Source organism: Muntiacus reevesi, chromosome 3, assembly GCF_963930625.1.
Source record: "Muntiacus reevesi chromosome 3, mMunRee1.1, whole genome shotgun sequence".
Classification (NCBI taxonomy): Eukaryota; Metazoa; Chordata; class Mammalia; order Artiodactyla; family Cervidae; genus Muntiacus; species Muntiacus reevesi.
The window spans coordinates 1,814,272-1,837,215 of record NC_089251.1 but is presented as its reverse complement, the minus strand read 5'-3'; the positions used below and the strand labels follow the sequence as shown (position 1 = coordinate 1,837,215).

Sequence of the window (22,944 nt, the reverse complement as noted above, 5' to 3'; positions counted from 1 at the left end):
ACGGAGTGCAGGTGGCCACGTGCCCAGGCTGCTAGGACATGGCTGCTTGGTGAGCAGGGAGCCTCCTTGCCTCAGGGAAGCCTGGGCACCTGGCCTTCCCCGCCGGGGCTGGGACACCGAGGTAGATGTGCTCAGTACCTGGCCTTGGGGAGCTCAGGCTGGGGGCCATGTGCCAAGGGAACACAGGGGCAGGAGGCCGCGGGCCTACACAGCATGCCGCTGCAGGGCCTGGCTGCAGCAGTCACGTTCAGGAACCAGCATCAGAACCTGCACCTGTCTCGACACCTCCTTGGTCCTTGCCACCAGATTCCGGGCCGTCTAGAAGAAACCTCAGCGTGTACACCATCTGATGCGGTTTCTTGAAAACATCCTCGGGCCAGCTGGACGAGCACTGGATCTCAGGAAGCACCTCAGCGTAGACAGAGGGCCCAGTGGGAGCGGCAGACAGATGACCGGGTGGGGGGGGCCTGCAGGTCAGCCACGGGGGCAGCCGCTGTGCAAGCCGCCGCCCTGAAAGGGCAGCACACGGCGCTCCTGGGGTCCTGGGGCCTCCCCGACCTGGGCTGAGGACCAGAGCCACTGGGCCCGCTGAGACCCCTCGGATGCTCCGGGCATTCCCACCAGGAGCTACGTGATGTCAAAACGAGGGCCCCCTCCCCCCATCACACCAGTCAGAGGAGTGCTGGGAGCCCAGAAAGCAGAGACGGCGCCTCTTTTTTTTTTTCTTTTATTATGAAAACAAAACAAATGCCCCAGGAGAAGGGTCCATGATCACCAGAAACAGTACTTTCTACCACTTTTATTCTGTCGTGATGAGGCCAGCACTGCAGTAAACAAGCTAAAACTACTTACATCGGACTCATTTTCAGTAACTGACATTTACAGGAATATACTAGAAACGGCACTAAAGAGTTTAAGAAAAGTTACGGTAAACTTGCATGCACATCATACAGAAAAGTAACATTTTAAATATAAAAAAAGGAAAACTTCCTGGAAGTGTTATGCCAGTATCAGGGAACAGCGCTACACCAAATGTAACGAATCGTTTATTGTGGGCGGCGTTCCCCTCCCCGCCAAACTGTAAAAGATGTGAATGTTGCAAAAGAACAAAAACAAAAAACAAACAAAAAAGAAAACCATCTTAACAGTCTGTAAGCAAGATGAGTGAGCAAGGGTTTCTGGAATTCAGTTCACAGCCGAAGCCGCCCTCTCGGCCCCCAGGGGTCAGGGGAAATGTTTGAAAGCCACAATATCGAGTCCTGCACGGGTGTGACCTGCTGAACACAGTTCCTAACCCTCTAGTTCTAGGAAAACTAGAACAACTCCACTTGCCCAACACAAGAGAAACGGAAACAGCAAACACCCATAGGCTGACGTCAGGGGGTGGAGGGAGTCCCCCCAAAACTCTGAAATCAGTTTTGAGTCTGGACAGAAAACCTTTAAAAAAAAACCAATGACCTACAATCGCTCAGTTCTCCGGCAGCATCAAAGCCAGCAGACCTTTCAGCGGAAAGACGCAGAGGTGGCTGAGAACCCCTCCCGCACCCAGAAACCAGTGGACAGGAACCACTCCAGCTGGGCCCAGCACTGGGGCCCCCATCCCCCGCCGAGCGGCTGGCAAAGGCGACCCTCCCCACTGGCAGCCGGAGGGGCGCCCCCGGGAGCTCCCAGCACCTCCAGGCCCCTTGGCTCGGATCTATTTGTCACCCAGACACGTGTCCGCTGCCTGTGGCCCCTGAGATCCTGCTTCAAGACCTTCCAGGGGTACTAAGTCCTTAAAGTCATAGTTTTTACTCCACTAAAGATCTGTTTAGAAAACACCTTTGAAAAACAGGGCAGCTTTAAAAAAAATGGCAAGTTTAAAATCCATTTATACTTTTATTACAATGAAAAGTTGAACGAACTGGCTCAACACTCACCGAAGGTCAGAATCAGCGGCAGTCAGAAAAATGGCAACCCCCCATCCACGTTTCATCAGGGTTCTACCCCATCAGAGGGCTCCTTAGCCATCAAGGTTGGTGGCATCCAAGCGGATGTTAGGAATTTTTAGAACCGCCACGTGGTAGGACGCCAACAGCTAGTGCCCTGACCCACCCAGAAGGGCAGTCAGGAAGAACGCAACCTGGACAAGCGGCTGGGCCGCCCCCAGCCTCCCCCAGCCCCCACCTCCATGAGGTCCCGTCATTTCTGTGCTAACTGAGAGGCTCCCCCATGCAGTCTGGAGGGAGGGACCCTCCTGGGGCCAGAGGCCCCTCCAGCCTGGAGAGAGACCAGGCCAGCGGGAGCTGGGCCAGGCCGTTGCGGGCTGGCGGCCGGGACACGCGGTGGGGCAGCAGGGGCCGCCCCCGCCCTGGAGGTGCGGTGAGGGATGCCCCACTGGGGGCCGTGAAGCCCTGGCCAGAGCCACGCGGCTCAGCGCTAGGCAGGCGGTGTGGGTGGGCACCCCGCGCTCAGGGCCCTGCGGCAGCCTCTGGAGAAAACAAAACCGAAACGTAACCTTCTGTTAAACTCTGTATATTATTATTACTTTTTTTTTTTTTTTTACAATAGAAAGTTAAAAATCAAGACTTAGATTTACTATACATTTCTTTTTCTCGCAGATTACAAAGTTTATATTATATAACTGGGGTTCCCTAAATCGAAGTCCTTTTTAAAACAGTCCTAAGAGAGACCAGAAGTGAATATAAAAGAACTAAATGAAATTAAAAAAAAAAAAATGAGAATGTGCTGCAGTCGGAAGTCGTCTATGACCTGTGAGTCTCCAGATTGCACACGCACGCACGCACGCACACGCACACACACACGAGAAAGAACGAGAACGGAAACCCCGCAGCCCCGAGACGAGCACGCGGACGAGGTTGAGCACCGCGCGGGGGCAGGAGGCGGTAGCACCTGGGGCGAGCGGCCCGCGCCCCGCGGGGTCTGGGCGCCCCTCACGCCACGGAAAAGGCCTGCATCTCTGCTCCTTTGTTTTTTTTTTTAATGCATTTCTTTTGCGGTTTTGTTTTTCTTTCTTTAAAAAAAAAATGACCAATGATGTTAATAAATAAAATATTCATATATACACGAGACTGGGACGATGGTTCCGGAGTGCGTGGCAGCGGCTGGGCTGGGGACACGTGGGGCTGGCCTTTCGTAGAAAATTGCTGAACCTTACAAAAAGAGTCTCCTTTTTTTTTTTTTAAATCTTTTCTCTTTTTTTTTTCAAAGTTGAGGTAAAAGTTTCAGTGTTTGGGAACCCTCGTGCTGCCCACGCAGCTTCTGTGTTCCTCCTGGGAGCTCCCAACGTCACGGGAGATCAGAAAGACGGGGCTCCCCTGCACGCCCCTCGCCGGCTCCCCGCCTGCAGAGACTCGGGCTGGGAGCCGCGGGGAGCCTCCCGGCGGGGGCCCAGCCCTGGCCCTCACTCACAGCAGGGGCGGGCCTGGCTGTCCGCAGCCCCTGCACAAAGAGCTGCCCTCGGCGTGAGGGTCAGGGCCCAGGGCCCCCGGAGACGGAGATAAACCCTGTCGGCAAAGCCAACAGCCTTTCCGTGCGGTACCACGTCCGAGACATTTCCTCGGGAGACACTCTCGCTGGGGCTACAGACCAGGTCGGGCTTAAGGAAAGGGGCTCTGCAAGCGCCTTCAGACCACACCTCACACGTCTCCTACGGTTATCAGGTTAGCGTCTGAAGCCGGCATCTCCAAGGGACTCGAGTTCAGTTACGGAGGAAAGACCTTATGCCGATTCACAGCTTCTCAAAGTCTAATGGACACACACAGAAAGATCTCGGTTGACCTATTAAAGCCAGAACTGGAAGATACCATAACACTGAAGTGAAAAGAGAACCTGCACACCATGAACGAAAGGAGCATATTAACCCCCAGAGGGAACGCCGCGGTGTCCCGGCGGGGCGGCGGCCAGCGGCTGCGTCCTGCGCCGCGCGGGGCCCGGGCTCACTCGGAGTCGCTGCTGTCGGAGCTGGATCCGCTGCTGCTGGTGCTGCCGGACTCGGAGGAGCTGCTGCTGCTGAGCCGCGAGGGCCCCCCGGACGCGGCGGAGCCCGACTTCTCTGGGGGAGACGCACAGGTGAGCAGCGCGCACCCCCACGCCGGCCCGCCGCCCGCCACCCACGCGGCCCTTCCTGCAGCCCCCGCGCTGGCTCCACGCCCCCGACCCACCCAGATCCTGACCTGGCGGCCTGAAAACGCGACCCAATCCGCTGATATGAGCCAACGGCTTGGTGAGGCTGCGGGGGGTCTGTCTGGTGCCTGCACCCTGTTCCCGGCAGGGGCTCCCAGATGCCCCGAGGCCTCCTGAGTTTATGCTAACGACAGACCGCCCCGTGAGAGCCTCAGCACAGGCTGGTCACCAGGAAGGCCACGTGCATGGAGGGCGGGCACTTTGGGCTCCCCCCGGCCCTGCCCTGCCATCCACCCCCCAGCTGGCCACCATCTCCAGGGGAAGGGAACTGGCATCCACTTCTTCCCAGGCCCAGGTGCACTCGGCTTTGCTGGCCTCTGAGCTGTTTCTGCGCTCACTTCTGACACCAGCGTCTGGGTTCTTCTCACACCAGCTTCCCCAGGCTCCAGCACACACAAGCTCGGCATCCGTTCCCTCCGAGGGGAGAGGGCCGGAGGAGACGGAGCCCTAGAGAAGCCCCGCGACGCAGCGGGCCCCCGGGCGCTGGGAGGGCGCCCTAACCCTGAGCCCCCACCCAGCCCTGTGCCTCCCGCCCACCTGGCTGACCCCGAGCCGTGGCCTTTATGGCAAACCACCATGTGACTCAAACTCAGGATTCCCGAGCTCTGGGAGCCATTCCAGCAAACTTGCACAGCTGAGCAGAGCGTCGTGGGGGTTCCCAACTCACAGCCCGGCAGTCAGAGGTATGGGAGAGGCGGGGGACTCGCACCTGGCGTCTGAGCCCTCGCCCGCAGGGTCTGCACCATCCCCGAGGAGACAGGGAACTGAACTGAACGGCTGGACGCCCAGCTCGTGCCGGAGCCTGGAGAACTGGCGTGAGAGGAACTCACACAGCGGGTGTCAGAAGTGAGGGGAGAACCAGCTCAGAGGCCAGGGAAGCCGGACGCACTCGGGCCTGGGAAGAAGTGAGTGCCGCCTACCAAGAGGCCCTGACGGGCTGTGGGGGCGGGGGCCGTCCACCCAGGCAGGCGGCTCTGAGCTGCAACTGCATGCCCACCTGCCCTGCCCTCCCCCAGGGGAGGGCCCCAAGGCCCACCCTGGCACCGGGCGAGCAGGGCAAGGCTGTGGCAGCCGGCTGCTCCACGGCCAGAACTGAGCCTAGAATCTGACCACCACCTGGGTAGGAAAAAAGGTACGTGCCCTTTCTCACAGGCTCCAGAGAAAGGAGGCAAGGGGAGTCGAATCACCTGCTCACCTAACCTGAGGCCCCGGAGTCCATAAAGCGCGCGGTCCGGGGCTGGCTGGCAGCCCCTCTCCCTGCCTGAGATCAGGAAGCTCACTGCTGGGGGCCAGGAACCCCCGAAGCTGCAGGGTGGGACCCCAGTCCCTCCCCAGTCACGGAGTCCGGCCCCCCACGGACCGTGACCGGGCCCTTCCAAAACGCCTGCCCCCAGGGGCTCCACGGAGTGGCGCGTTCCCACATGCCTGCCACCTGCTCAGCCTCGGGGCCCCACCCGCAGGTCAGGGTTTCGGGGGTCGGCAGCCTGCTCTGGGACACGCAGCGCGCTGTGCGGTGGGGCCACAGCGCAGACCCGCGGCCTCCCCCCGCCCCCAGCAGCACAGGGCGGCCCTACCTCTCTTGGCCGGCTTCTTGCTGTTGCTCAGCTGCCCGCTGACATCCTGCAGCCGCCTCTCCAGCTCCTTCTTCTTCTCCTGAGCCAGCTCCTCCTTCGACTTGGCCGCCTGCTTCTTCCCGCTCGTGGCTGTGGGAGAGCAGGGCGCTGTGGCTGCGGGCAGGGCGGGTGGGTGGCCTCTGGATGGCACAGCTCCCACGGGCGGATGCCCAGCCCCCCAAGGCGGAGCCCCTGCCCACCTGGACGGAGCGCCTGTGACAGGCAAAGCTCCGGAACTGTCTCCGAACTCCTGAGGTGGGCCAGACCAGCCCCCGCTGGGGTGACCTGAAGCCCTGACCTCCCCCCCGCCCCTCCTGGTTTTGGTTCACGGTGGCCGAGGCTCTCCCGAGGCTCCCCCTGGAGCCCAGCCCACCGCCTGGCACACCTGCGCCAGCACCGCTGAGCCCACAGGCCACTTACCGAGGGTCAGATGTGCCAGGACTGCAGAGAGCGGCAAGATGCTCCGCCCAGAAGGCTGCCCCCCTCAGAGCAAGTGAGGGGCAGACGGCCCGAGGGGACCACACGCAGGAGCAGCGCACCCTGGGTGCTCCTCAGGGCTGCCGGGGGGCTGCCTGGGGCTGCCCTTCCTCTCACTCCCCAGGAGCCACTGACCCAGGCAGCGACTCATTCCCGTCCAGTGAATCCGGAGCCAGTGCAATCGCCCACCCTGGGAGGCCTCTGGACTCTCAACCCCAGGCAAGGGAACTGGTCTGCTGAGGCAGGGAACCAGCGGCAGGTGAGCGGCAGTCAGACCCTAAGTGGAGGCCTCAGCCAGCATCTGCGTGAGTGCGGCTGGAGCCGGCCCCCGGGGCCCTGCCCGCACTGGTGAAGGCGGGGGCACACGAGCGCTGCCCACCTGCCCAGGGGCTGGGGGCTAATTCAGGGGTCTCGCCTGCGTTAGTGAAGGCCAGGACCCAGGAGCAGGGGGAAGAAGGGTTCTGGCTGGGGAGGGGTCGGCAGCCAGTCTCAGCTAAGCCCCGCACCCTGGGGTGAGCAGACGGACGCTGTGCCCTGGGGGCGTGAGGCAGAAGACGGGGGAGCCCGCGACCCGCTCCTCCTCTCCAGGTTGCCTTATTTTCTGCTCCGGGACGGAAGGAGGGATGGCGGGGGGCGCGGCGGCCAGAGAGGGGCGGGCGGCAGGAGCGCACTTTGCCCGGCAACTTACAGAATGGCTTCCTTTGCTTTTTCTGTAAACAAGACTTGACGTATCTCTCCAGCTCCCGCAGCGTGGTGGGCTTCAGGGTCTCGAAGTCGATCTCGATCTCGTCGGGGTTGGAGTCCCGCAGCGAGGGCTCCCGTGACTGGATGATGTGCACCACGCGGCCCAGCTTCTCCCCCGGCAGCCGGTTGATGTCCAGACTCAGCTGCCGCTTCTCATCGTAGCTCATGGGCAGCCCCTCCTCCTCCTCCTCCGAGTCGTAGGAGGCCGACGCCTGCTTGCCGCCCTTCTTCGGCTGTCTGAGGCAGAAGGCAAGGGGAGTCACGGTGCGGCATCCCAGCCCCCACCCAGCCCCCACCCAGCCCCTGCCCGCTCCGCCGAGCTCCACCCCCAAGACCCTGGCCCTCGTCCTCTCCAGGAACAGGCTCTCTTTCCAAGGAGCAGCCCCAGTGGCACCCAGACAGAGGAGCCAGGCCACTGCCTGGGGATGCACCTGCATCTCCAGGGACATGGAAGACCCTGCTCCAGAGATCAGAGGCCCCACCAGCTCAGGGAGGCCTTGGCCAGGAAACAGTCACAGCGGGCGGCTCCCCTCACTGTCCCATAGGCATCTCAAGGGCAACAGGTCAAACTCCGTACTCAAATAACCCAAAGAAGGCAGGAAACGGAACAGAGGAAGGGACAGAAGGGACAGACAGAAAATAACATAACCGTAGCCAGAAATCCTTGACAGCATATTAAAAAGCAGAGACATCAATTTGCCGGCAAAGGTTCGTCTAGTCAAAGCTATGGTTTTCCCAGTTGTCATGTATGGATGTGAGAGTTGAACCATAAAGGAGGCCGAATGCCGAAGAACTGATGTTTTAGAACTGTGGTGCTGGAGAAGACTCTTGAGAGTTCCTTGGACTGCAAGGAGATCAAACCAGTCAACCCTAAAGGAGATCAGCCCTGAATATTCACTGGAGGGACTGATGCTGAAGCTCTGATATTCTGGCCACCTGATGCGAAGAGCCGACTCATGAGAAAAGACCCTGATGCTGGGAAAGATTGAGGGCAGGAGGAGAAGGGGACGACAGAGGATGAGATGGTTGGATGGCATCACTGATCCCATGGACATGAGGCTGAGCAAGCTCCGGGAGACTGTGAAGGATAGAGAAGCCTGGCGGGCTGCAGTCCACGGGGCCACAAAGAGTCAGACACAGCTGAGCAAGTGAATGACAAGAGAAGGAAATCCAACTGTATCAATAATTACATTAAATATAAATCATCTAAATACACCAACTAAAAGGAACAGATGGTCAGACTGGGTAAGAACCAAGACCCAATTTATAGGCTGTCTACACAAACCCTTCTTTAAAATAACAGAGGTAGGTTAAAAGTAAAAAGATAGTGGGAAAATATCCCATGTATATATTAATCAAAAGAAAATTGCAGTAGCTATAAAAACTTCAGACAAAGTAAACTTCAGAAAAGGAATTTTGTCAGGAAAAAGAGAGATACTGTGTGATGACAAAATGTCAGCTGGCCCAGAAGACAGCACAAATTCTTTTCCCGTTTATGTCATTACAGAATATCAAGCAGAGTTCCCTGTGTTATACCGTAGGTCCTAGTTGGTTAGCTATTTATTTCTTCTCCAAATGCCCTCTTTATCATTCATTTATTTTTGGTTACGCTGGGTCTTTGCCGCTGCGTGTCGGCTTTTTCTGGTTGTGAGTGGACTCTTGTGATGGAGCATGGGCTCTAGGGCGTGTGGGCTTCAGTGGTCGTGGCACATGGGCTCAGCTGCCCCATGGTACGAGCGATCTCCCCTGATCGGGGTCGAACCCGTGTCCCCTGCATTGACAGGCGAATTCTCTACCTCTGAGCCGGGGAAGCCCGGTTATCTAAGCAGTGTCCACACGTCAATCCTAAACTCCCAGTGTATCCCCTCTTCTACCTGTCCCCTCCCCGCCAACCATAAATTCATTCTCCAAATCCATGAGTCTGTTTGTTTTGTAAGTAAGTTCATTAGTGTCTTTTTTTTAGATTTTTTTAAAATCTTCTAACTGACATTTATATAACACTCCACCCAACATCAGAAGAATACACATTCTTTTCAAGTATACATGGAATGTTGACCAAGACAGACCATATTCTGGGCCATAAAAAAGATCTTAACAAAAATTTCAAAATGCTGAAAACATACAAAGTATGTTCTCTGACCCTGGAAATCAGTAACTGAAAAATACATTGAATAATCTCCAGATATCTGTAAGTTAAACATACTTTTAAATAGCCATGGTCAAAAAGGAAACCTGAAGAGAATTAAAAAATATTTGGAACTTAAATGAAATCACAAGAAGTCACATTTGTGGGGAATATACAGCCAAAGCAGTGTTTAGATGCAAACTTATAGCATTAAATGCTTATATTGGAAAAGAAGGTCTGGAACTTCCAGTGGTTAAGAGTGGGCTTCCACTGCAGGGGGTGCAGGTTCGAGCTCTGGTCAGGGAATTAAGATCCTGCATGGCTCAGAACAAAAAAAAAAGAATAAGAACTCAATCATCCTAGCTTCTATTTTCAAGCTAGAAAAAGAAAAGCAAATTAAGTCCATATCAAGCAAAGGGAAATAATAAAGTAAGACCAAGATGAAAGAAAAAGAAAACAGAAAAGTCAACGAAGTCAAACACTGGTTCTTTGAACAACCAACAACACTGGTCAAATTCTCCAGATTCACAAAGAAAAACACACGAATTACCAATACAAGGACCGAAAAAAAAGAACACATTACTACAGACCCTACAGACTTTAAAGGTGAGGGGACTTTTAAACAAACCCACTATGATGTGAAAGGCGAAAACAGACTCAAAAAATAAACCAACGTCCTTGCTTCCTGCGTCTGTTTAAAGGATCGAACTCACGGTTCAAAACCTTCCCACAGAGAAACTCCAGGTCTAGATGGATTCCCGGTGAACTGTATCACACATTTGAGAACCCCAATTCTGGGGGCTTCCCCGTGGCTCAGTGGCAAAGAATCCACCTCCGACGCAGGAGACACGGGTTCGATCCCTGGTCGGGGAAGGCCCCACATGCCAGAGAGCAACAAAGTCCACGCGCCACAGCTACTGAGCCTGTCTGTGCTCAGAGCCCGGGAGCCTCAGCCGCTGCAGGCGGGCGCCTCGGAGCCCGTGCCCCAGAGCCCGGGAGCCTCAGCCACTGCAGGCGGGCGCCTCGGAGCCTGTGCCCCAGAGCCCGGGAGCCTCGGCCGCTGCAGCCGGGCGCCCCCGAGCCCGTGCCCCAGAGCCCGGGAGCCTCGGCCCCTGCAGCCGGGCGCCTCGGAGCCTGTGCCCCAGAGCCCGGGAGCCTCGGCCCCTGCAGCCGGGCGCCTCGGAGCCTATGCCCCAGAGCCCGGGAGCCTCAGCCGCTGCAGGCGAGCGCCTCGGAGCCCGTGCCCCAGAGCCCGGGAGCCTCAGCCGCTGCAGGCGGGCGCCTCGGAGCCCGTGCCCCAGAGCCCGGGAGCCTCGGCCGCTGCAGGCGGGCGCCTCGGAGCCCGTGCCCCAGAGCCCGGGAGCCTCGGCCGCTGCAGGCGGGCGCCTCGGAGCCCGTGCCCCAGAGCCCGGGAGCCTCGGCCCCTGCAGCCGGGCGCCTCCCAGCCCGTGCCCCAGAGCCCGGGAGCCTCGGCCCCTGCAGCCGGGCGCCCCCGAGCCCGTGCCCCAGAGCCCGGGAGCCTCGGCCCCTGCATCCGGGTGCCTCCCAGCCCGTGCCCCAGAGCCCGGGAGCCTCGGCCCCTGCAGGCGGGCGCCCCCGAGCCTGTGCCCCAGAGCCCGGGAGCCTCGGCCCCTGCAGGCGGGCGCCCAGAGCCCGGGAGCCTCGGCCCCTGCAGCCGGGCGCCCCCGAGCCCGTGCCCGAGAGCCCGGGAGCCTCAGCCGCTGCAGGCGGGCGCCTCGGAGCCCGTGCCCCAGAGCCCGGGAGCCTCGGCCCCTGCAGCCGGGCGCCTCCCAGCCCGTGCCCCAGAGCCCGGGAGCCTCGGCCCCTGCAGGCGGGCGCCCCCGAGCCTGTGCCCCAGAGCCCGGGAGCCTCGGCCCCTGCAGGCGGGCGCCCAGAGCCCGGGAGCCTCGGCCCCTGCAGCCGGGCGCCCCCGAGCCCGTGCCCGAGAGCCCGGGAGCCTCAGCCGCTGCAGGCAGGCGCCTCGGAGCCCGTGCCCCAGAGCCCGGGAGCCTCGGCCCCTGCAGCCGGGCGCCTCCCAGCCCGTGCCCCAGAGCCCGGGAGCCTCGGCCCCTGCAGCCGGGCGCCCCCGAGCCCGTGCCCCAGAGCCCGGGAGCCTCGGCCCCTGCATCCGGGTGCCTCCCAGCCCGTGCCCCAGAGCCCGGGAGCCTCGGCCCCTGCAGGCGGGCGCCCCCGAGCCTGTGCCCCAGAGCCCGGGAGCCTCGGCCCCTGCAGGCGGGCGCCCAGAGCCCGGGAGCCTCGGCCCCTGCAGCCGGGCGCCCCCGAGCCCGTGCCCGAGAGCCCGGGAGCCTCGGCCGCTGCAGGCGGGCGCCTCGGAGCCCGTGCCCCAGAGCCCGGGAGCCTCGGCCCCTGCAGCCGGGCGCCTCCCAGCCCGTGCCCCAGAGCCCGGGAGCCTCGGCCCCTGCAGGCGGGCGCCCCCGAGCCCGTGCCCCAGAGCCCGGGAGCCTCGGCCCCTGCAGCCGGGCGCCTCCCAGCCCGTGCCCCAGAGCCCGGGAGCCTCGGCCCCTGCAGCCGGGCGCCCCCGAGCCCGTGCCCCAGAGCCCGGGAGCCTCGGCCCCTGCAGCCGGGCGCCCCCGAGCCCGTGCCCCAGAGCCCGGGAGCCTCGGCCCCTGCAGCCGGGCGCCCCCGAGCCCGTGCCCCAGAGCCCGGGAGCCTCGGCCCCTGCAGCCGGGCGCCCCCGAGCCCGTGCCCCAGAGCCCGGGAGCCTCGGCCCCTGCAGCCGGGCGCCCCCGAGCCCGTGCCCCAGAGCCCGGGAGCCTCGGCCCCTGCAGCCGGGCGCCCCCGAGCCCGTGCCCCAGAGCCCGGGAGCCTCGGCCCCTGCAGCCGGGCGCCCCAGAGCCCGGGAGCCTCGGTCCCTGCAGCCGGGCGCCCCCGAGCCCGTGCCCCAGAGCCCGGGAGCCTCGGCCCCTGCAGCTGGGCGCCTCCCACCCTGTGCTCTGCAACAAGAGGAGCCCCAGCAGCGAGAAGCCCACCCACTGCAACTAGACAGCACCCCCTCCAGCAACGAAGACCCGGCACAGCCAAAGAGAAACTGAAAAATGAGGAGGATGCCAGTTCTGTAAGCCTACCCCAGAAGACAGAGAACAGCACTTCCCAAGCATTTCTGAGGCTGGCAGTACACTGATGCCAGAAGCAGAGATGGAACAGGGAGCGGACTCCTGCCTCCCCAGCAAGAGGGAGGGAGGGGACACAAGCCCTGACCGTTCCCACGGCCTGGCTGCGGCGGAAGCGCTCGCCCCGGGCTCCACCGGCCCCGCCTCTGTCCAGGCACCCAAGCCTGTCCCTCTGCCACACCAACAGCTCTCGAAGCCACACGCCTCCACCCCAACCAATGGGAACACTGGCCCCTCCTGCCTGGGGGGCCGTATCAGCCTCAAAGGGCGTCCTTTCGTCCACTCTGGCCCCCTGCGCCCCCCTCCTCCACTCCAGCTTCACTTGCTCAAAGGATAAACCCCGAGCCCCTGAACGAAGTCCGTCAGCCTCCGCAGCCTCAACCCTCCCCACCTCCCAGCCCCGGCTGTGCTCCTGGGCGGCGCCCCCCTTGTCCTGGTCCCCACAAGGGACACGTCCCCCTCCCCGCCACAGCTGTGCCCGCTGCCCCTCCTGGCTCCTGGATCTCCATCCTGACCCCCCGCGCAGCTGGATGGAGGAGGTCTGGAGAGGCCTCCCCACTGGGAGGAGCCCCCGGCCCCCACACACCTCCCCACGCTATCCCTGCCCGTCTGTGGCCAGGGCAGCGCTGGGCCTCAGCGGGAACCAAGGAAAGGCCGTGGGGGCCAGGGAGCTGTGCGCCAAGGGGCACCGCCCCCTGCTGACCCTGCACGTACTGGGCGATCTGGGAACGGGGTGCCCGGAGCCCGACACACCCCCAGAGAAAACCCCTGCCCAACGTCCCCGAAACTGTGCCGCTAGAGGTCTCCACGCCTGTCTTGAGGCCAGCCCCCCAGGAGGTGAGCTCTGCCCTCTGAAGCCCACACGCCTCCTGGCGGAGACCTCGCTGGGTCCCCACGGTCTTCCCACAAGCGGGGCAAGACAAGGACCACCAACGCCCCCTCCCGACAGCCCCGTCCAGAGCCGGCGCCCAGCACGCTCGGCGCGGACCCACCTGCCAGCCACGGTGGTGCTGTTGGCCTTCTTGGCGGGCGCCTTCTTCTGCGGGGCCTGCTTGGCGGGCGGGGCGGCCTTGGCCCGCTTCTCGTCCTCGGCCTTGGCCTTGTGCCGCTCCTTGTCCTTGTCCTTCTCCTTCTTCTTTTTCTCCTTCTTCTCCTTCTTCCTCTTTGGCTTGTTCACCGGCGCCTGAGACAGGGCGGCCAGCTGCTCGTGCACAGCCTTCAGCTGGAAGACATGGGCCGCTGGGTGAGGCCTCCGGGCTGGGTGGAGGGGCTGTGTCTATCTACCAGGGTGGGGAGACGCTCCGGGAAGAGGTTTAAACCGCCTGCCCCGGGGAGAACGTCCACGGCCAAGCTCGTGGGCGAGCTGCTGGGGCGTCACGCGGCAGGGCTGCGGGGCGAGGACAGCGCAGGGCCAGCAGGCAGCGGGCAGCGTGTACGCGCTCCACGCGCCCCTCACCCCAGCAGCCCCCCAAGGGGCCCAGGGGCTCCAGGAGCCAGGCTCCACAGGCGAGGAAACGGTGACCCCAGCCTTCAGCCAGTGGGCGGGCTGGGACGGGATGGATGCCGCACATGCCAGCCACATCCCGCGGCACAGGAGGGACCCCAGCCTCGACCCCCGACGGGGCTCAGCTCAGCCGCCCAGACCCTTGGGGTGCAGCAGGGGTCATTGCTACTCGCCGTCTCCTCCTTGCCAGAGGGCCCCCCGGGAATCTAGCACCTCGTGCTCCCGTCTTGCACAGAAGGAGTGTGAGGCAGGGTGGAAGCAAACCTCGGGGTCAGAGGCTGAGGCAGGACAGCCCCGTTTCTGCCCCCGAGAGGCGGGCTCTGGGGGCCGCATGGCTGTGGTCCCTGCAGGCGTTTCTGGAGCAGGACGAGGTTCCAGGGACATCCCAGCACAGGCGGGCTCACGGGGCCTCAGGCTGTGGCTGGGGAGGGGGGAGCGGCTGGGGCAGAGCCCGGGTCAGGGGCCGGGGAGGGGGGGCCGTGGTCCTGCCTGAGCCCCCCGCCCCGCCCGGCCGCTCACCTGCTCCTGCAGCTCCGCCAGCCGCGTGGCGCGCTCCTCCTCTGAGTCTGAGCTGCCCGAGTCCGACGAACTCTCGTCGCTGCTGCGGCTGCTCTCCACGCCCTTGCTGACCACGGGGGCCGCAGGCGCGGGCAGGGCGGGTGCCTCTGCCGGCTCGTCCGGCATCTTGGCGAAACGCATCTCAAACACGTCCTGTGGGAGAGCAGGGGCGGCCTGGGTCCCGGTGCCTGTGGGCAGCCCCCAGGGCATGGGGAGACAGCCCGACCTGCCCAGGGTGCCTGCTCCCTGCCCCCTCCCTTTATCCCTCCCTCCCAGGCACTGAGCGCGGCCCCAGAACAGGGGCGCAGGGCCAGCAGCCACGGATGCAGCTCTGCAGAAGCAGGCACCCAAACGTCTGCCTCCCAGAGAAGACAGGCAAGTCCTTTCCGCTCCGGCTCCAAGGCCACCGCCTGGTGCCAGACAGCGAGAGGCCTGCCCGGGAGCTGGGGCCCCTCCTGGGCCCCCAGACACCGGGTCTGGGAGCCGCTCACGCTCTCCCATCTCTCTGCCCGGTGACACCACTGGAGCATCACCCCTCGTTCTTGGTTGGGCGGAGGTGGGGGGCAGTCCAAGAGCTGGCTCAGGAGTCGAAGTCCAGTCTGATCAAGACAGCCCTGGGAGCACACTCAGCAAAGTTTCCCTCTTCCCGGGGGGGAGCACGCGCAGCGTAGGCGCCCCGTCCCAGGTGGGAGCACGCGCAGCGTAGGCGCCCCGTCCCAGGTGGGAGCACGCGCAGCGTAGGCGCCCCGTCCCAGGTGGGAGCACGCTCAGCGAAGGCGCCCGTCCCTGGTGGGAGCACGCTCAGCATAGGCACCCCGTCCCAGGTGGGAGCACGCTCAGTGAAGGCGCCCCTCCCTGGCGGCCCAGGTCCATCTGAGAAAGGGTGAGCAGCAGGAAGCGAGCCTTCTCCACCTGGCTCATGCCCCTGAAGCCACACACACTCACACACACACGAGGAGGTCGTACTATTGGGCATCCAGCTCTTGGAGGAGCCCGCTCTGGGTCCTGGTCCCCCAGAATCTCCTGCCAGGGTTAAGGTAACAACACGCAGGAGTCACGCAGCCACCTCGGTCTGGGCTGCTCTGCCCTGGCTGGGGGGTGGGGGTTGGTCAAGTTCAGACTGCTGCAGAGTCGGGCTCTAACTCGTTTGACTTGCACGGACACCAGTGGGGTCACGACAGTCATCAGCTGGTAGCGTCCCACCTGGAGAGACCCCCTTCCGTGGGATCAGAACAACCATCATCAGCAGGTAAGGGTCCCACACCACAGAGACCCCTTCAGTCGGATCAGGACCAGAACCAGCCACTGCCCTTGGCCTGTGGGCCAACTTACAAGGTTTAGGGGTGGCACAGAGCAGCGAGAGCGCGGGGCTGGGCAGAGCCTTCTGGTGTCAGGGTCATGGTCTGAAACCATGAGTCCGCACGGCTCCCCCTGGGAGCACTGGGACCGCAGGACGGCTCCGCACCCACCCCAGCGGGAGCCAGCAGAGCAGGCAGCACGCAGCAGCCAGCGCCCCAGGCAGGAGGAAGGGGAGGAAGGCCATCAGGACCCAGAGGCCCAGAGGAGGGCCCCCTGCACCCCCGTCTGGGGCTGGGGGAGCAAGGATGTGCCCAAGTGACCATACAGGGTTTACAAAACGGTTCTGAGCAAGGGATGGGGGACGTCTTAATGGAACAGCGTACTGAGTCCTGTGAAAAGAGCTCCTGGAACAGGACAGACATCCACAGGGTCTCTCTTTCTTCTAAACAGAAAGCCTTCAGATTTTATCACATGTAAAGTATAGGTGCTCTTATTTACAAAAGGATTCCCTGGTTGCTCAGACGGTAAAGAATCTGCCTGAATTGCAGGAGAGGCCTGGGCTCGGTTCCTGGGTGGGGGAAAATCCCCTGGAGGAGGGCATGGCAACCCACTCCAGTGTTCTTGCCTGGAGAATCCCATGGACAGAGAAGCCTAGTGGGCTGCAGTCCATGGGGTTGCAAAACAGCCCAGGTGATTGCAGAGAGAACAGATTCCGTGTGCCGGCCTACACAGAAACCCGGGTCAGCCTCCAGACTGACAGATGAGCACGCCCACGGGTGCACACAGGACATATGCACACCGGCGGCACGTGTGAGGGATCTGTGTGCACACACGTGAGGTCCTGCCACTGAAGGCCAGTCTGCACCTCCCCGCAGGCCCCACGCTCCCGCGTCGTCAGCAAAGTCACTAGCCGCTGCCTGGCAGACACCCGCGGGTCCCGGCACGCAGCAACGTGCAGGGAGCAGCCTGCCTCCTCTCTGCCCTCACCCCGCCAGAACGCCTGCGGGCCCACCTGCGCGCTGAAGCCCACCGGAGCCTGCCGCCCCCAGGAGGCAGAAACTGGCCGGTGGATCACCTCATCCCCAAGGAGCAGGCCACCACTCAAGAGAAACGCACTCGTGGGTGAGGTCCCCGGACACCCCCCAACCCTGCGCCTTCCCGGGCCGGATGCTCCCGACACCTGCCCAGAGCGACTAACCCCGCCTTCCCCAGGAGGCCCCGCCCCCAGCAAGCGGCTGACCCCGCCTTCCCCAGGAGGCCCCGCCCCCAGCAAGCGGCTGACCCCGCCTTCTCCAGGAGGCCCCGCCCCCAGCGCCAGGCTCACCTGCAGCTTCCGGGCCATGGCCACCACCTCGTGGTCCGGGGGGTTGTATTTGTAACAGTTGGAGAACATCAACCGGATGTCGGCGGCGAAGCCCTGCGCGTCTGGGTACTCGCGGCTGTCCATCTTCTTCTGTAAGATACACGCCACGGGCGTGAGGCACCGCCGGGCCTCGGGGCCTGCCCCGCGTCCAGCCAGCAGCCCGAGACCTCCTCCGGGGGCGCGGAGAGGGGGCGGAAGGGGGCTCGGGGGCTTGGAGGGGGGGATCCAGGAGTCCAGGAGGGGAGGGTCCGGGAGCCCGCGAGAGAGGCAGATCCCGGGGGAGAGGGGGCGGAAGGGGGCTCGGGGGCTTGGAGGGGAGGGTCCGGGAGTCCAGGAGGGGAGGGTCCGGGAGCCCGGGAGAGAGGCAGATCCCGGGGGAGAGGGGGCGGAAGGGGGCTCGGGGGCTTGGAGGGGGGGATCCGGGAGTCCAGGAGGGGAGGGTCCGGGAGCCCGGGAGAGAGGCAGATCCCGGGGGAGAGGGGGCGGAAGGGGGCTCGGGGGCTTGGAGGGGAGGGTCCGGGAGTCCAGGAGGGGAGGGTCCGGGAGCCCGGGAGAGAGGCAGATCCCGGGGGAGAGGGGGCGGAAGGGGGCTCGGGGGCTTGGAGGGGGGGATCCGGGAGTCCAGGAGGGGAGGGTCCGGGAGCCCGGGAGAGAGGCAGATCCCGGGGGAGAGGGGGCGGAAGGGGGCTCGGGGGCTTGGAGGGGAGGGTCCGGGAGTCCAGGAGGGGAGGGTCCGGGAGCCCGGGAGAGAGGCAGATCCCGGGGGAGAGGGGGCGGAAGGGGGCTCAGGGGCTTGGAGAGGAGGGTCCGGGAGCCCGGGAGAGAGGCCGATCCTCGGGGAGAAAGAAAAAGGCGCTTACAGGAGTCAGCTCCTGCAGCCACCACCCACGTCATCCTCACCCTGAATCCCAGCTCTAAGTCCTGCGTAATTTTTCACACGTCCATGTCCCCGCTGGCAGGGGTTCTGGCAGGGAACGAGCAACTTCCGGTAGGAAGTCACTCTGCAATCGTTAAGGGGGTGACTCAGCTCTCAGAATGAGACCTTTAGTCTTCTCCCCGGGGAATCCAGGTGCTGTTTGGCCAGCCTGCCTCACGGCAGCAGCCAACTGTCCTGCCGTCCCCGGGAACACGGACGCGGGCACCATGGCGGGGACAGGGTGTGACCTGACGGGGCCGCCGCACGGAGGCAGCAAGGTCCGCGCAGAGCGGGCAGCGGCTCTCGAGGTGTGAGCTGCCGGGCCTGGCTGGGTTCACGTGGAGCTCACGTGTCAGGGACCTCGGGTCGGGGGTCTGAGGTGCCCGCTTATCCTGGGGGCCATGTTGCACTGCACAGGACACTGTGGGCCAGAGCCCAGCCACCCACCCCGTCTGCACCCAGAGTAATAAAGTCCTGGCCTCAGAGGAGGGGCAGCGGGTGGTCAGACTTTAGGACCTGCAGCCCCTCCAGCCTAGCGCACATCGCCCTCCTCTTCACCCTCCTCTGCCCTCTTGGGAGCTTCCAGCAACTCCGGGGCTGCTGGGTTCCAGCCCTCTGTACAACCTCCCCACTCTGGAGCGGCTCAGCAAATGGGCACCCGAGACTCTCTCAACACCCGTGACAGTCTCGTACTCCGGCCCGAATCTGACTGCTGGCCACTGTCCCGGTGCACTTCGGAGTCTGGGAACCACTGCCCCACTGCCAAAACCTGCTGGGAAAGGGCCAGCCTGAGCCAGGAGCTGGTCAGGAAAGATGTAACAGAACCATCAGCAACGATCATCCCTGGGAAGGAGGGCAGTGGAACCAGAGGTGGGGTTTCCCTTCCCCTGCTGCTCTGCTCGCATTCTGACCCTCTGTTCGCATCATGCAGACGAAACATCGACCCAGGAAAAGCGGCTGGCACTGCGGGACCCCAGGACAGGCAGGGCCCCCAGAGCACCGAGTGTGTCTGAGGAAGCCGGCGCCTGACCTTGCGACCAGGGCGAGGGTCAGAGAGGGTGAGGAGGCTGCTCGGTCACCCAGCCCAGCGGGCTCCCCAGGAACCACTGCCCAGGACGGCCGGGCCTGTCCTGCCCCCAGGGGGAGCAAGACTTCCAGGAGGAGAGTCTGTCCCAGGGCAGCGTTTGCGGAGCGGGGGCAGAATGACTGAGACCAGCATCTCCGGGCCCCAACCCCACAGGTGCAGAGAAGCCCCCTCCCCTCGGTGGGGGCAGCTCTGCAGGGCCACACACGCCCCCGTGTGGCAGACACCCCTCAGACCCTCAGAGACTGACACAGGCTGAGGAAGCAGAGCTGTGTCGGGCCTGAGCCGCCTCGTCCACGCGGGGAAGACCCCTCGGGAGCTCAGTCCAGCCCTGATCCCCTGCCCTTGGCGCGGCCACCAGCCAGGAAGCCCCCTCCATCCCTGCTTGGCCCAAGCCTGCCCTTCTCTGCTTGTCCACCCCTGGCCTGACCCACTGCAACGCCCACAAAAGGCAAGGGAGAAGCCCCCGGGGCAGCAAGACCCTGGTGCAGGGCCTGAGAGGGCGGGGCTCCTGGGGTCAGCTCTGACACAGCCTCCTCCAAGACCCGCGTCTGTCTTGGGAGGGGCTGGGCCGTGAAGGGCCTCCTCGCCTAGCCTTACAGAGACCCCGCAAATGCACCAGGACAGAAAGAAAATGAGGAACGAAAGCAGCTTGACAGAAAGAGGTGACGGGAAGCCGCAGCTTCAGAGAGAACAGGGCAGAGCACAGCTTCCTTCAAGTCACTCCCGGGGTCCCGGGCCAGCCCCAAGGCCCTGCCTGCTGCTGTGGCCAGGCCGAGGGAGCCGGGCAGCTCCCGGGGCCTGCAGAGCCGCCCCGGGCTGGCCTGAGTGCACCACTGTGGCCCCTCGGGACGTCCGGCGGGGGCCGCACAGACAGGGAGGGGGCGCGTCCAGCCGGCCATCCGCATACCTTGACGGTGCTCAGGTCCATCGGGTGCTTGATAATGTCATGGTAGTCGTGCAGCTCCAGGGCCTCAGCATCCACCGGCTTGTAGAAGGGCCAGGCGTAGGCCGCGTGCTTCTTGGAGAGCATCTCCTTGAGGATGCTGTCGCAGTGCCGCAGGTGCTCGGACAGCCGGCCCTTCTTGCCCGCGTGCTGGGGCACCTCGCCATCCTCCAGGTCCTTCTTGGGCGGCTTGATGGGGCGGCCCCCGCTCTCCCGCCGCGCCACCACCTTGGCCTGCTTGGGGTCCGAGAGCGGCGGGGGCGACTCGCTGCGGCTGGCGGTGATGGCCGACGTCGTGGGCGTGGTGGTGTCCGCTTTCCGCTTCACGCCCTTCTTCTGCGACAGCGGAGACGGAGACGGTGGTGAGCCCAGGAGCCGAGCCCGCGGGGGGCGGGACGGACCAGGACCCGCCCGAGGGCGCTCCTGGAGCGCTGACCGCCCGCCAGGCCCCGAGCGAAGCGAGGGCATGCACAGTCACCGCCGCCCTCCCCGGGCCCCCACGCCACGCAGGACGCCGAGGCTCAGAGGGGCCACGGCACCTGCCCAAGGTCACACAGCTGGCGGTGGTGAGGCTGGACTCAGGCCACCTGGCCCCCAGGCCCCACGGTCACGGGGGGCGCCCATCACCCTGAGACGTATCACGCTGCCCACCTGTGCCCACACCTGTGCCCAGACCACGGCTTAGGGGCCTGCAACACCAGGGTCCTGCTGTGACTGGGACGGTCACCCAGTGGAGCTCGGGGACAGCAGATATGGGAGACCCCTGTGAACCAGAGGGGGCGTCCCCGACACGAGCCTCCAAGCGGGCACTCTACGGACAGTGGCACGGGAGGAGCGTGCGGGCAGCGGGGCGGGGGGGCCCCAGAGACACCAGCAGGGGCGCAGGGTCCGGAAGCCAGGGCCCCGGGGCCGAGCGCTGGGCAGGTCCAGGGCTGACTCTAGGAGCAGCTCCCCGCCCAGGGAGGGAATAAAGAATCCACCCGCCTGCACCTGCTGGGCGGGCACCGTGGGGAGCGTGGAGCGCCTGAGCAGGCAGGGTGGGGAGCCACCCCAAGACCAGCTCAGGATCCCCCCTCCCTGACACCGTCAGGCAGGCGGGGCAGCCCCCGGGAGCCATGAGCACCCGGCCAGCGGCCTCCCCGGGGTCCGCTGCGTGCACGCCGCCAAGGCCAGCCACCAAGGGCGCTGCCCCAGCCAAGCCCCTGCCCCCAGGCTGGCAGGCACGAGCCAGCCACCCACACACACATGTCACGGCGCCCACGGCAGGCCAAGCGCGTGCCGCGGGGCCCCTGGGCTCAAGGGGACGCAGCAGATGGGACATGCTCCAAGGCAGCAGGGCGCTGGGTGGGACGGCCTGCCAGCGCCACCCAAGGGCAGGCAGTAGAGGCCGCGGGGCAGGGCGAGTGGCGTTACCTTGGGGGAGCCATTTAACCCCTCTGTGCGCCCGCCTCCTCATCTGAAAGATGGGGGAAACACTGCCTGCCCCCGAGGGTCGCTGTGAGGGTCAAAGCGGAGAAGACGGTGCACGTCAGCGGCAGCGGGACCCTCGGCCATCCCCGCTGGCCACGGACCTCGCGGAAAGCAAGTACTCCGAGTCGGGCCCTGCAGGGGAGGCTCCCGGTGAAGCCAGGGAGGGGCGTGCACGGAGGCTGCCGCCGCCCTCCCCACACCAACCGCTGGAGACCCAAGCGTGCCCTCCTGCACGCCCCACCGGGAGCCCGTCTGTACCATGGAGGCCAGAGACGCCGGGGTCCCAGCCCAGCCGCCCCCGCCAGCTGTGTGACCTGCGGCTCCGAGCGTCGCTGTTGGGAATCGCGGCCCACCCCGCAGGCGGACGGGACCGGTCCAGAGGCCGGCTGTGCCAGGGGCAGCCTGTGCCCAGGGAAGGGACAGAGCGCCCCCCACCCCACCCGGGACCAGGAAAGCTCACCTTGACGACGGGCGGTGTGGGAGGGACCACAGGGATGATGGGCGTGGTGGGGGGAGGCGGGGCGGCGGCCGGGGGAACAGGGACCGACGTGACGTTTGCGGTGATGGTTGGCACGGGGGTGGCGGCGATGACGGGCGTCTGGGAGACCGTGGGGGGGACGCTCTGGAAGGGGGCCGCCGGGCACACGGAGGACACAGCCGCCACTTGCTGTGAGCCTTGAGGGCAGAAGACGGGAGGCGGAGCTGGCCCGGGTCTGCGGCACCATGTCCTCGGACCGGCCCCTCCTCCCGAGACCCTGGCCGTTATCCTCACGGCAGCCGTCTCTGAGGCCCAGGTGAGTGAACCAGGATGGAGTGGGTGGTCCAGGAGGTCACAGCCTGAGAGGTCGGAGCCGGGGGCTTAACCCGGCCCCCCAGGCCGTCACTGGGTAACCGGACGGAGCTGCAGAACCAGCCGCTGCCCCGCCTCTCCAGAGAACTGGCCCCTCCTGGGACCCTGGACAGCTCTCCAGGGGACCCACCGTGGTTCTGGGATCTCAGGACAGGGAAGGCCACCCCCGGGCTCCTGGTGCCGACCCCAACCCCCCGCCACTCCTGGGTCATTCACAGAGAACACGCTGCGTGCTGTGGAGGCAGGGTCCTTGGAGGGGACACAGGAGAGGAGCAGCCTCCAGAAAAAGCAGCCTCCGAGCCAGGATCAGCAGGGAGGAGCCTGGGGACCTGGCAAGGCCACAGTCCTCGCCCCAAGCAGGCACCAAGGTGGGCGGCCTGCAGGCCACACGGCAGAGCGCCGGCTCCCAGGCCCCGACTGCCACCAACCGCGCAGAGAGGCGTGCTGAGCCCGGAGGGGACACTCTCATCGGCTCTGGGAGGCGGGCAGCAACCCCCTCACCTGCACTCTGTGTTCCCGAAGCTGGTTTCCGGCCTTTGCCCTTTGGAGCAGGGGGCAGTAATTCAACTTCCTCCTGGGGCATCTGAGCCACTTTCTGCAGGAAAATTTTCTCTAAGGCTTGGGCCATGAGCACTATGTCATCTGTGGGCTGAAGACACAGGAGAAGCAGGGTCACGCG

General features: G+C 64.3%; 1 protein-coding gene across 1 annotated transcript in view; it reads right to left on the bottom strand.

Moving 5' to 3' along the window:
• Nucleotides 1–44: 44 nt before the first annotated feature.
• BRD3 (bromodomain containing 3) overlaps nt 45–22,944 on the bottom strand; it is a 38,381-nt gene continuing 15,481 nt past the window's right edge. The window contains exons 4-12 of the mRNA XM_065928059.1: nt 22,767–22,914; nt 21,876–22,090; nt 19,910–20,281; nt 16,961–17,089; nt 14,299–14,490; nt 13,268–13,497; nt 6,964–7,256; nt 5,760–5,888; nt 45–4,054 (exon numbers count right to left, since the gene is read on the bottom strand). Coding sequence (XP_065784131.1) covers nt 3,939–4,054; nt 5,760–5,888; nt 6,964–7,256; nt 13,268–13,497; nt 14,299–14,490; nt 16,961–17,089; nt 19,910–20,281; nt 21,876–22,090; nt 22,767–22,914 — 1,824 coding nt within the window. The 3' untranslated portion in view covers nt 45–3,938. The remainder of the gene's footprint in view (nt 4,055–5,759; nt 5,889–6,963; nt 7,257–13,267; nt 13,498–14,298; nt 14,491–16,960; nt 17,090–19,909; nt 20,282–21,875; nt 22,091–22,766; nt 22,915–22,944) is intronic.